General features: G+C 34.6%; 1 protein-coding gene across 1 annotated transcript; it reads right to left on the reverse strand.

Annotated features, from left to right (window-relative positions):
• Window positions 1–2358: 2358 nt before the first annotated feature.
• On the reverse strand, window positions 2359–12859 carry LOC129749457 (apolipoprotein D-like). Its single transcript, XM_055744433.1, has 3 exons — window positions 12508–12859; window positions 2877–3064; window positions 2359–2798 (listed from the first exon to the last, which is right to left on the reverse strand). Exons 1-3 carry the CDS (start codon window positions 12774–12776, stop codon window positions 2485–2487), a joined length of 771 nt encoding a protein of 256 aa, XP_055600408.1. The 5' UTR covers window positions 12777–12859; the 3' UTR covers window positions 2359–2484.
• Between the last annotated feature and the right edge of the window lie 618 nt (window positions 12860–13477).

The raw sequence follows: 13477 nt of genomic DNA on the forward strand, positions 1-13477 counted from the left end.
CTGCTAGTTTTTGTATATACCGTTTTTTATTTCGTTGAAAATAATAAAATGTAGAACTGCCTATTATTTCACCAAGGAAACACACGTGCGTTCTGAACAGATCAAATTGAATTTGACATGCGATATTAGTCGGTTAGGTCAGTTTATTTCATGTTGACATCGCTAACTTGCCAATACTGGTGATCTTCAAACTTCAAAACTGTTGCTAGTAAACACGGAAACACTCGACCGGATCGGTTGACGACGCGTCGCTGAATGATGAGCTGGTTTGGTACCAAGATCTTCTAGAGTGGACTTCATCTGTCTCAGCTCAGCATTCATTTGTCAGTTGTTTCAGTTGCAGCTCATACGCGGTTGATCCGGTAAGGTAAAATGATAATGACAACAACACCAACAAACAAAAATTGCCGTGTTTACTCTCGTCGAACAGAAAATTGGAGCCGTGTGATAGCGTAATTCCGAGAAAACAAATGATACAAGGTTTTTTACCTGTATGTTTTGTTAATGTGAGAAAGTTTTTAAGAATTTTATAATGTATTTTTTAAAATACACTGGATACGATACTGTTGATTTTTATATTTAATGGCCAACTTCTCGACGGTTTTAAAATCCATTGATTAAGAAATTTTGGCGGTTTTTTAGTTTCAATGAATGCCTAATTTGAGCCTCTTAACTTAAAAAAAAAATCAAATCTTACTTGAAAACAAAAAGTTTGCTCGCTGAGCCCAAGCTCCCCAAGTTCCTCACACGTGTTTCATTCTTTTGGTCATTTTTTGGGATACCTACCTAGCTATTTAATCTCCGAAAGACGGCTATCAAATTAAATCTGCAAACGGAGGGAATTCGTCATCGCCTACAGAAGATTTACATACGAGTGCCAGTACCAGACGTTCAATTATTCAAAATTTCTCATCTTAGTTCCGCATTGTGACGTCGTCGTTGGCTGAAATCAGGAAATCAAACGAGTGAATTATCAAAAATATAATCATGCTGATGATAAACTTAATCTAGGATCAAGGGTGAAGGGTGGAAAGTTTTGTGAGATAATATCTAAGTTTACCACAAGGAAGATTAATGTTGGTTCCTTCTAGAAAAAAGAAACAATCATGTTGACACGTGCCGCCGCCATCCGTTAATGGATCAGGCAGAAGATCGGATCTACGACTTCAATGGGAATGTTTGTAAAAGCCGGCTGTGAACTTGGTAGTCTTCTGCGTCATTTCTTTTACGATCACTCTACTGACCTTTTTTTTCTCGCCAAGCTTTCGACAACTAGGCTCGAGTGAAAGTTGATGAACCTTTCGTAGGATTTCATTTCAATTTGTATCACAACAGTTGTGATTTCTTCCGACGTTATTTGAGAATTCCACTGAGTCAAAAGACCTTTAATGTTAACATCAGAAGTTAAAAATGATTTATGTTTTATAAATCTTAGTCGGATTTACAAAAATTTGACAAAAACCAAAAATTACACAAACGACAAAAATGAAAACAATGATAACAATGAAAAAAGTGACAAAAATGGCAAAGCGACAAAAATGTCAAAAATTGCAATAATCGTAAAAATTTGATGAATGGCAAAATTGATTGAAATGACAAAAATGGTATAAATGATTTGTATTTGTATAAATGATATGTAATTTTTGTCATTTTTACTAGTTTTATCATTTTTGCCATATTTGTCGTTTTGTCCTATTTCATGTTGGTCATTTTTGTAACCTTTACCTTTTTTGTTTTGTTTTTGTCTGCTTTGTTTTCTCCTCTTTTAAGTCGTTTTTTTTTGCTTTGTCTTTTTAGTATTTTTTTGTTTTTTTCGTTTTGTTTTTTTTGTCTATTATTATCTATCATGAATTTTTTGTTTTTTATTTTTTTTTTTAAATGTTTTTTTTCGTCTTTTGTCTGTTGTTTTTGTTGTTTTTGTAGATTTCCTTTTTTGTTTTATTTTTGTCTGTTTTGTTTTTATTTGCCTTCTTTGTTTTTCTCTCTCTTGTCTTTTTTGTCTATTTTTCTTTGTTGTCTTTTTTGCTTTTTTTTTGTCTTTTTTGTCTTTTTTGTCTTTTTTGTCTTTTTTGTCTTTTTTGTCTTTTTTGTCTTTTTTGTCTTTTTTGTCTTTTTTGTCTTTTTTGTCTTTTTTGTCTTTTTTGTCTTTTTTGTCTTTTTTGTCTTTTTTGTCTTTTTTGTCTTTTTTGTCTTTTTTGTCTTTTTTGTCTTTTTTGTCTTTTTTGTCTTTTTTGTCTTTTTTGTCTTTTTTGTCTTTTTTGTCTTTTTTGTCTTTTTTGTTTTTGTTTTCGCCATTTTTTGTCACACATAATATTTGTTTTGTCATCTGATGGTATATAAATATTCGTTTTGTATTGATTGAGTTGTATTTAATTTATTTTATTCAAGAGTAAATTTTCTTATTGATGCTCACCAATTTGTAAATTAAATAAATAATAAAATAAATAGTGTTTTCTTAAGAAATATAAAGTTTCAGTAGAAAATCTACTCATTCTCTTCGACTACGGGATCCACCTGAATGTCCGGATTCGATGGCATGGCGAAGATTTCGTTCCTCAGTTGGTTCAACTCTTCCTCTGTTTGGATTGTTGAGGAGCCTTCATCGTGGGACACACGACTGCTATCTGGCGCTTCGGTGGGATCAATGGCTGGCTGTGGGGGCGCCCGAATGACGCAATCCTCCTGGATGGTTTTGACGAAGAATGTTCTATTAATTCGATACTTATCCAGCACTCCGTAGGCTCGCTGAAGGATTGGACCCTCTGGAAGGCGAGTACGAGCCAGTAACCAAGCCGAAACTGTATTAAATGAAAAAAAAAAAAACGTTAAATTAGAATGATTCCTTGTATGTTAATTGAGATCAGTTATATTTATACTTGTATGGCCAACTGGTCCGATCGTGCTGCAGGAAAAGATTACGGCAAAGTTATCGTAATCTGTGTCCAAAACCATGAACGAAGCGTTGTAGTTGTAGGGGAACGATTGGTATTGGACCGTATATTTTCCATCCTTGGTTTTTGCCGATGAGTCCATGATGCCGGAAATGATGCGCTCTACATTGTTGCTGGAATAAGTTGATATAAAAATATAAATTTTCAATGCATGTTTTGAACATGAAAGTGGACGAATCTGACTACGAAACAAAAAAAGCTGTATTTCACAGCATTGGGGTCTATCTGATCACCCTATTCCCCCAAACACATCCAGAACCACATGAACAGTATGCGAAGTGTTGTCAGTTGAATATTATTATCAAAAAGACGATTAAACCATGAAAAATGATTAAATGTAAAAGTGTGTGTTTTTCAAAAATTTTATTTTGGAATAAGTTTATTCCATTTTAGTACTTCCTAAAAACTTACAATGTGTAGGTATGAAGTAGTTTGAGAGGTTAATTACTTTGCATTCGACAAATAATAACATTGATTTTTACCCCTAAAGTAGGTAATCAAGCTTCATTCAATTTTGGAGAGTACTGGTCTTGAAATTTGTCCGACACTAGAGTTTTTTTTATCTACCGTGACGTGACTGACGGAATTGTACACTGCTAAAAATTCAACACATTGGGACTAAAGGGTGATACGGTCAAAATTTGGTCAATATCAACTTGATGTATTTCTTTCAATTTTGCATTTAAAAAACCTGAACACTCCGCATTTTGAAGGTGTGTGTGTGTAGAATGTTGCTTCTATTTTGATTTTGGAATTCACTCTTCATCTGGCAAAATGCCGTCCAAGGAAGAAGAGCAGCGTATTCAAATTTTGCTCGCGCATCGCGAAAATTTGAGCTTCTCGCACGCAAAGCTGGCAAAATCGCTAAAAGTTGCCAAATCAACCGTTACAAATGTAATTAAAGTGTTTGGGGAACGTTTGTCGACAGCCAGGAAGTCTGGATCGGGGGAAATCGAAAACCGGAAGCCGCTGAGACGACAAAGAGAGTTGCCGGTAGTTTCAAGCGAAACCCTAACCTCTCTCTCCGAGATGCCGCAAATAAGATGGGTGTATCGTCTACAACCGTGCATCGAGCCAAAAAACGAGCCGGACTATCGACTTCAAGAAGGTAGTGACTCCAAATCGCGATAATAAACAAAATACGACGGCCAAAGCGCGATCCCGGAGGCTGTACACGACGATGCTGACGAAGTTTGACTGCGTGGTAATGGACGACGAAACCTACGTCAAAGCCGACTACAAGCAGCTTCCGGGACAGGAGTTTTATACGGAAAAAGGAAGGGGAAAGGTAGTAGATATTTTCAAGCACATGAAACTGTCGAAGTTCGCGAAGAAATATCTGGTTTGGCAAGCCATCTGTACCTGCGGCTTGAAAAGCAGCATTTTCATAGCTTCCGGGACTGTCAACCAAGAAATTTACGTGAAAGAGTGTTTGAATAAACGTCTGCTGCCTTCCCTGAAGAAACAAGGTTGTGCCGTACTGTTTTGGCCGGATTTGGCATCTTGCCATTACGGTAAAAAGGCCATGGAGTGGTACGCCGCCAACAACGTGCAGTTCAAGGCAAACTGGCTTTCTGCGGCGAAGTAGGTGGACAAGGTGGCTGTACAAAATCTGATGGCAGGGGTTAAGCGTAAGGCCTGGCAATTCGGATTTTGAAAAGCGGAAGCCTAACTGAATATCATTCCTGAATTTTATACTAATTAAACTTGGAAAAGAAATTCAATTTTATTTTTTAAATAAACGAATTCACCGATTTACACGCGTTTTCCCTTGACCAAATTTTAACCGTATCACTCTTTAAACGAGTTCTAAATTTGAAACCAACCATTTGAACTTCAAAATTCATTCATAGAATACTAATTTTACCCATCATAAGTTGGTAGCCATGGGAAAGATGTTGGACACTTACGATAGTCAACAGATTTAGCTTAATAAAAAAATCCTAGTATCAATGACTTTATAACTAACCACTTTGATTGTAAAAAAGGGTAAATGTCATTCCAAATTTTATGAATATGTAATATTCCTCAAGAAACCGATTTCAGCATCAATCGAACATTTTTAAGTTCTTTTTCAATAGTTTTAATAAGTTTCTCATTGTTTTTCAGTTCTGAATTTTTGTGTTCTGAAAACATACAAGCAGCGAAAAGTAGTAACATTGAGATAAAACAAATACATCTTTGATTTAAAAACCTCGTGTTCATTGAAACAAAATCCATTTTTCTTGATTCAAGTAAATTTTATATTGAACCGAATTTTTTTTCCATTTAACCAATGTTCCAAATTTTTTAATTTAAGTATTTAATTTGAATTCAAATATTTTTTTTTACTCAGAATCAATGTGAAAATTCATTGATTTAGATGAATTTTCTTTTAAATCAAAGTATTTTTTCGTCAAACAGTCGACACACCTTCATTAGCTTCTCCGCGCAACAGCCAGACAACACCGGAATCACAAGATCCGGAGTAGGAAAGTCTTGACAGCTTTAAGAGGGTAAACGATAGTGGACTCTTAGGTAGGTCTTTCAAAATCAATTTAATTTCAAATAAACCAACCTAACAAACTTTTTCAGGGCAACCATTCATCCAACTATATAATCCCTTCCGATCCGGTCCAAGGAAACATCTGGCGCCGGAACTCTTCATGAGTTGTTCGAAAGGAACTGTCGCCAAAAAACATCGTTCAGTAAGTACTTTCCATGCAATTTTAAATTTTTATTGTTAGCATTATTTAGCTGAATATCGTTTTTTGTGAGCATCATAACAAGAGAAGTATTTTTGTCCTTAATTTGTTTTATGTGCGCTATGTGAAAATTTCATGTGTACATTTTGTTCTCCTTTTTATGTACAGATGTACCGGTTCAAAACTCTAATTATAGGGAAAATCGATAATATGAACATAAACTTTCTAAATAAATAAAATATTTTAAACCATAATTGATTTCTTTTTATTTCCAATTGGACGAAAATTAATATCTAGTACTAGAATTTTTAGAAACAAAAATTAGAATTGAAGAACAAATGCTTTTCAATTGAAACCCAAATACCGTTGGAATAAACGAAAAGTTCATAAAATTAAACGAAAAGGCGTTTGAATCAAAAGCATTTTGTTTTTTGAAACAAAGAAAAAGTTTTGATTCAAAGGAAAGCATTTCTTCGAAACAAAAGAAAATTCATTTGAATCAAAGGAATTTTTATTTGTCCCAAAATCAAAGGAAAAAATCCTTTGTTTTTGCGGCACTTTCCTTTGAAACTAATTTCTATTTTTCTGCGTGAATAAGCCTAATAATCTAAATTTTTAAAAAGAAAAACATAGTTTCTAACTTTTATTCTTTCTCAGACCCAGTTTTTCAATTAACGGCTACTAAACATTCAGAGCTTGAAATTTTAAACTACAAAACTTGCGCTTGAAAATTTATAAAGGTTTAACTTATTTTTATTCCCTTGAATAATCTTTTAATCGTTAATGTTTCTTTAATTTATGAAAAGAATCTAAATTATTCGAAGTAGCAACTTTCAAGCTAAATTTTAATGCACAACATTTATAAAATAAGTATTTGCTTTGTACTTTCAATATTTATAACAAAATTAAAATTTATTATTATTTGGTTTTCATAAGTTTCTTATTGATCATTCAAGAAATCACCTATTTCCCAACCTGTACTTTGGCAATAGAAGCTTTCAATGATGAACTGAACATGTTGTTTGATAAATATATGAAACGAGCTGACCCGGTGTGCTTTGCTACACCTTTCAAAATCAAATGATATTTTAAAAAATTATTCAAATTTTTATTGTTTTATCGGCATTACTTTAAATCAAATTATATCATAATTCATTAGCAATTGCTATAAAACGAATTGCAACACAAAGATATCTTAAACTTATATTCTGAATCTTGCTCTATAAATTTGTGTTAAAGATCTGATAATTTGAATCTGTCTGGAGGGTCACAAATTAATCGTTCGCAAACAATCTAACTTATAAAATATGGTTGTTTTTGCTTGATAAAATGCTCTGTATTTATGCTAAACTGATAAAAGAGCCCTCCCCCTGTCTCTCCCTTCACCCCCTGCTGAATAGAAGTCGTGATCTCATAGGTGTCTCATCGTGATAATCATACCCATTTGTTTTGTTCCCAAAAATCCTCTTATATCAAATATAGTTCCATTGGTTAATAAGTTTTTAAGCTTTACAACAAAATTTATATGAAGCGCCCTCCTTTCTTCCCCTCTCTACATTGTAAAACGTTAGGATGTATAACAATCGTAGAAACCTATCTCGTAACCAAGTACCTTTCCATGCCATATTTGTTTCCATTTGTTGGCTTCGTTAGCATTAATTGAGAACTTATGCTAACAAAATTGCATTGAGCCGTTTCAAATAAAGGATTTACAAAAAAAAAATGTATTGAGCTCACCTCCCTTATTCCATGTACCTACTCACTAAAAGGAGGATGGTGTGTAAGATAATCATAGAATTATACCAAAATGATTTTCCATGTTGAGTTTTGTACATTTCTCGGATTTTGTAAAAAAAAAAAAGTTAAATGTAAGGCTTCTCTTCCCTTCCTATATATCCAATTCTATCATCCTTCTGCAAGAAAGGAATTGTTTCACATAGAAAAGGTATTTTCATACTCAAATACTTTTTGATGCCAAATTTGCTCGATTAATTCTCGAGTAATGCAAATAAAAATGGCATGGAAGCCCCCCTTTCCTCCTTTATGTCTTTCCGCTGAACAAAAAGGTGGCGCTTCGATTTATAATAGAAACATTTTTCGTATTCAAATACCCTCACATGCCAAATATAGTTCCATTTGCTCGATCAACTCTCCAGTTATACTGAAAACTGTAAGGGAGACCTCCCCCTTTACATCCACCTCTTTGGAGGAGTGAGGGATACCAAATATTCACAGAAGCATTTCTCGTACTCAAATATCGTTCCATGCCAAAATTGGTTCCATTTTCTATTGTAGTTCTTGAGTTATGCAGTTAAAATTGTATGAAACTCCCCTCCCGCTTTCCGCTGGAAAAAGGAAGGGGTCTCAAACAATCATTAGAACATATCACGTTCCCAAATACCCGCCCATGCCAAGTTTGGTTCCATTTGCTTAATAAGTTTTTGAGTTATGTAAAAATATATAAAACAGACCCCCCCCCCCCCCTTTAAATCTCCTTACAGGAAAGAGGGAGAGGTCTCAAATAATCATAGATATACTTTTCGTATTCAAATACCCTCCCATGCCAAATTTGGTTCCAATTGCTTTATTATTTTTTAAAATTATGTAAAAAAATATTATAGAGGCCCCCTCCCCCTTTCTACTGGAAAGAGGGAGGGATCGCAAAAAGTCATTGAAATATTTTTCGTATCCAAATACATTCCCATGCCAAATTTGGTTCCGATATCTTGATTAGTTTTCGAGTTATATGAAAAAATGTAAGGTAGCCCCCCTCCCCCCTTACTTTCACCCCACTGAGAGGAGGGAGGGGTACTTAATATTCATAGAAATATTCCTCGTTCCCAAATACCACCCCATGACAAATTTGATACCATTTGCTTGATTGGTTCTCGAGTTATGCGAAAAATTGTCTTTTGTTTGGGAGGCTCCTCCCCCCCTTCATGAGAGAGGGAGGGGTCTCAAACCATAATAGGAACTTTCCCCTGATTCCAATACCCCCACTTGCCAAGTTTCACGCAAATCGGTTCAGTAGTTTCCGAGTCTATAGGGAACAGACAGACAGACAGACAGACAGACAGACAGAAATTCATTTTTATATTATGCATGCAGAAAAAATCCAAAATATGAGCGCTAATAATCACAGCAGCTTTGCCTACTAGCGACACGTCGCATACGTCGCAACGTTGAAAATAAAAACAACTCAGGACGAGTTTCCTAGGAGACTTTTGAAGCATGCGATTGATGTCCTAAAGAAAATTACAGTAAACAACATAAACAAAGTTCGAGTACTACATCGAAATCGCCTACTGGACCGAAAAAAGACAAACAAACCTGCGAATGAAAGGAATCTCGCTAGTAAAATAGCGTCGCTAGTCCTATTGTCGCTATTCGGTTTGGTGCTATACACATAATATATATAGAAGATAGATAACTAGCTGATTTTACCCGGCCTTGCTCGGGTTCATATAAAATATAAATCGAAATGAGTCGTTTGACGTTTTGAAATTTTGAATGCTTTTTGTTCATAATTAAAACAAATTGGACCATTAATTGGCCATGTGAGCTTTATAAGTTTTGTTAGTCTTCTTAAAGTTTTATTTGGGATTATTAGCAAAGTTTGTCGTTTTCATATTATTATATAACTAATAGTTTTTAGGTTTGCTAATAGAAATTTAAAAAAATTTCCCATGAATGCTTATCGATTCTATCACGAAAACATTTCAATCTAAGGTTGCCAGGTTGAATTAAAATTTGAGGTAAGTCCGGTCTGGCGTTCGTTCAATAAGAAGTTTTAAATGGCAAGTTTTAGAAATAATCATGACCCGTGTTTGGAAGCTTGATATACAATTTAAAATCTGCTGATGTGGTTTGTTGAAAAAAAATATTGCAAGTATATTTTTCGTTATTATTACTGAATAATTCCGCGGTTTTGATAAAGTTTGCCCGTATATTACCAGGATATCGGTTTTGAACATTTTGAAATCAAATGCTGGATTTGGCCAGGTTTTTTGATAAAATTCTGGCTTACACCCAAAAATTTTTGGGAAGCTTGAATTAAATTTTTTTTTTATCAAATGATACCAATTTTTATCTTTTCCATGGGTTATCTTATCCATGTATTGAGCTTGAAAACAAATGTTAACGACCTCTTTTCAAGATCTCCCGTAGAATGGAAAATCCATTTAAGTTTTATTTTGTACTTAGAAATTTCAAAATCTTTCCGCTGAAAGCTCTGCAAGTTTTCAATGTGCTTTTTAAAATTTTTTATAATTGGATGGTAGAATTGAACACATCGATGATCAATAATGACTTAAAATTTTAAAATTTACAAAATTAAATATAATTGTACAAAACTAAAAACTTCAGATTAAATTACTGAAAGTCTCGTGCGTTGGATTTCGTTTTAATATTTTGCATAAAATGAACGTTTAATTGTCTAATTCCTATTGTAAATTAAATTCCTACACGGCAATCAAAGTGTTGAGATAGCAGTCTTGAACTTACAACCCTCAGTTTTATTAATTTTTTTTCCTATGAGGAGTTCAAAAATATGAAAATGGATGGTTCCTAAAAGCTGGAACATTAGTTTTCAGTCTAAATAGTTATTCAACTGAAGAAGTCAATTCATAATGAACATAAATTAATGTATCCATACTTTACACACTGCATATTCTAGTAGATTCTCAACTACTGTTCTCAATTTATAAGTAGTTTTTTTTTATCCTAAATGAAGGTTATTTATTGCAATCAAATGCCTCGCACCGGTACCACGTGCTTTGAACAGTAGAAGGGAAAAAACACCCGCCAAAATTTCTCCTTTCAAATTTTTTATGCTCAGCAAGCTTTGATGTGCTTTCCAGTACACGTGAATTTAGGATGGTCGTTTCTAATGCCTGGCCCATGGTGATGGTGAAAACAATCCCGCCAAAGGAAACGAAAATCGGTTGACAAAATGGGTGCCATGACTTTTGATTCGTGGAATAAAAGCATAAGTTGTATGGAGAGGGTCCCTATTCTTAGGCGGGAGGGGCCCAAAACTATTACCTCAACCTTTCTCATGTCCGGTTCACATCACTGTACCAAATTTCAAGCTGATCGGTTTAGCGGTGTGGATTTGTATAGGTGCATAGGGGAGGAGCGGGCTATATGCGCCTATTAAGCGGAACACTGATTTAATCAAATATCACGGCGAATATGTGTACAAAAACTATATACACGTGTGCAGGCATCTGTTTTCTATACAATGGAGTAATTTTTATGTTAAAATTTTCTTCTGTTTCCAAGAAAACGATTTTATTGTAAGTGTTGTCTAAAATGCCGAACCTCAAACCGTGCGGGCTAAATGCGCCTATTCATGTTTTGAACAAAATTTCTGTTTTTTGGGCAATATTTCCGTATAATTTCATTGAAACTGCTAGAAAGTAATAATTTCCGTACGACAAAGCTGAAGTTTCATAAAAATCTATGTATATTATAATTTTATGGAATAAAACAAAAGTTAGAGTTCCCAATACTATGGAGGCAGTTCATCCATGAGAAAAACTTTATCAAATCTGTTTTTAGATCTTCAATTCTCTCTTAAGATGTTATTCATCGCTCAGATTTGAAGTTTCAATGATAAAAATCATTTATTTATTCTATTTAACCTGTTATTTTAAGATGGAGGCATTTTACAAACATGATGGGGGCATACAAAAACACTCTATTATTCCACTAAATAATCATTATTAAACGTCTACAAAAGCTGAAATTATGTTTAATTTCTTAAGTTCATTTGAGTAAGAAACAAAAAACCATCCTAGTTTTTTGTTTTAAACTTCTTACGTATAATTTTTAAAAGTCGAAATATTACATCAAAATGTATCAAAACCTTGTATGTTTTTTTAAATTTTTTTGAGTTTTATAAATTCATTAAAATTCTTTCTTGCCTTATGTTCTAAGCGTAGCACCCTCAAAATGCATTGGTCAGATAAGCTGTCTAGACAGCCCATTTCGCCAAACAGCCGTAGGGTCATTTAACCCGATAGGCCCATTTAGGAAACCTTTCCCCATATATATATACAAACATATATAGTCCAACTCAATCTTTATATATTAGATTATTGTGAACTTCAGAAATAAAACTATTTCAGTCTTTTAGGTTGATAACTGGATAAAATAAAAAATGATGTTTATCTCGACTTTGATCACTGGTACTCTTGAAGTAAAATTGATATTCTTCTTTTCATCAAAATTAATTTAATCATCAAGTAGGTATGTGTTTCGAATAAATTCTCTCAAGTTTAAAATGGACTCAAGAGTCCACAATAGCGATTCAATATTTCTTCAAATTTAAAATATTACAGCAAATTCTTCAATCAAGCCTTTAATTGAAAATGAAAAAAAAAGGAATGTTAATTTCGACGATTGATAAACAACAATTTTTATAGTTTTGCTGAACAATTTCAAATCATCATTTTCTGTGTTTTCTGAAAGATGTATTGATGTTAGATTTGTAAACTTGATTGCTTAGTATTTATTTTCATGCAAATGTCTAGTTCAAAATAAGGAACATCATTTTAAATAATTTATTATTGACTTGCCGGAAAGAGCAATGATTCAAAACTTTGAAAATCTTGATTTTGAATTTTGAAACCCCCCCCACCTCCCGCCGGGGGCGGGTCCTTCGCACGAGCATGATTGAAAGCTTACAGTTTTGGAAACCTTGTAACGTAACTCAAATTTGATTCTCTGACAAATTCGACCCTCCGGAAGTGGTTAGGGAGTTTATTTTCTACCGGGCTTTCAAAGAGCGTTCGTAATAAAAGTTAAGATACAAAATTAAAGATTTCATAAATCCATTTGAGTAGCAGGGAACTTCAAACGACACTTACAAACGATTGGTTACCGCATTCCGCACGTAGATTTTCCCATCCGGCTTTAGCTCGTACGTTGCCGAAACACACTTGGTGGCCACCTCACTGACGGTAAAATATCGTTCCACTTCATACCAGGTACCCAGGAATCTGGTCCTGTTAAATTTGTGTATCGGTTGATAATCCGGACATCCTCCCAATCCTGGGATTTGACTCTTCACCAGGGTCACTGCACTCAGTATCAGAACTCCACCGGCCAACACTTGCAACCACTTTCCAGGTGTCATTTTTGTCTTTTTTTCACTTTTAAGGAACACTCTGAGCTAAACGATCCGGAGACCACCTGAACTGAACGAATAATAGCTAGACCAGCGCAAAATGGAACTACTTTTATAGGTGCCCGAGGTTCCCGCGGAGAAAGGTGAAATTCTTAACAATGATCGTACTTCAGAAAGTACCGGTGCTCGATGCGCTGATCCCGTCTCGCTAGCGGTTATTTCATGACTCTCCGGAACCTACATTAGTATCGATGAAGACGCCCACGACACCGATGGCTGGCAGATTGGCTCGATTGAATTGCAAAAGACCTGGATTTTATCGATCCCACCAAGAGGAAGGGCAAGTTATACCTAAATAGGGTTCCGCCCTTCAGAGAGCTAGGAAAAGGAATATACCGACAACGATCGATGATCAGCTCTTGGGTGATAATAGGGTTCCTCGCTTAGACCTGGAAGCATAAAGTGATGATCGATTATCATAAACGATCCCTTTCCGATGGCGCAGATTGTTGCTTTATTGCTTATTCATGACCCGCACGAATGCTCCACACACTAGCTCGGAAGGAGTACTCTTTCAGGTTTCTGGATGACACTACCGATAGAAGGTTTCCAGAAGGACCAACAATATTATTTTCCGTTAAGAAGAAAAGCTTTAGCTATTGATTTTTACACTCATTTTTATAAAAATTTAAAAAAAATCTTCAAAGTCA

The sequence above is a fragment of the Uranotaenia lowii genome, chromosome 2 (genome assembly GCF_029784155.1).
Source record: "Uranotaenia lowii strain MFRU-FL chromosome 2, ASM2978415v1, whole genome shotgun sequence".
In the NCBI taxonomy this organism is placed as follows: domain Eukaryota; kingdom Metazoa; phylum Arthropoda; class Insecta; order Diptera; family Culicidae; genus Uranotaenia; species Uranotaenia lowii.

Coding starts and splice junctions, on each gene's coding strand:
- LOC129749457 (XM_055744433.1), bottom strand. CDS start 12,776: ATGACACCTGGAAAGTGGTTGCAAGTGTTGGCCGGTGGAGTTCTGATA. Junction 3,065..12,507: donor AATGCGGTAACCAATCGTTT/GTAAGTGTCGTT, acceptor AACTTATTCCAG/CAACAATGTAGAGCGCATCA. Junction 2,799..2,876: donor CGGACCAGTTGGCCATACAA/GTATAAATATAA, acceptor CATTTAATACAG/TTTCGGCTTGGTTACTGGCT.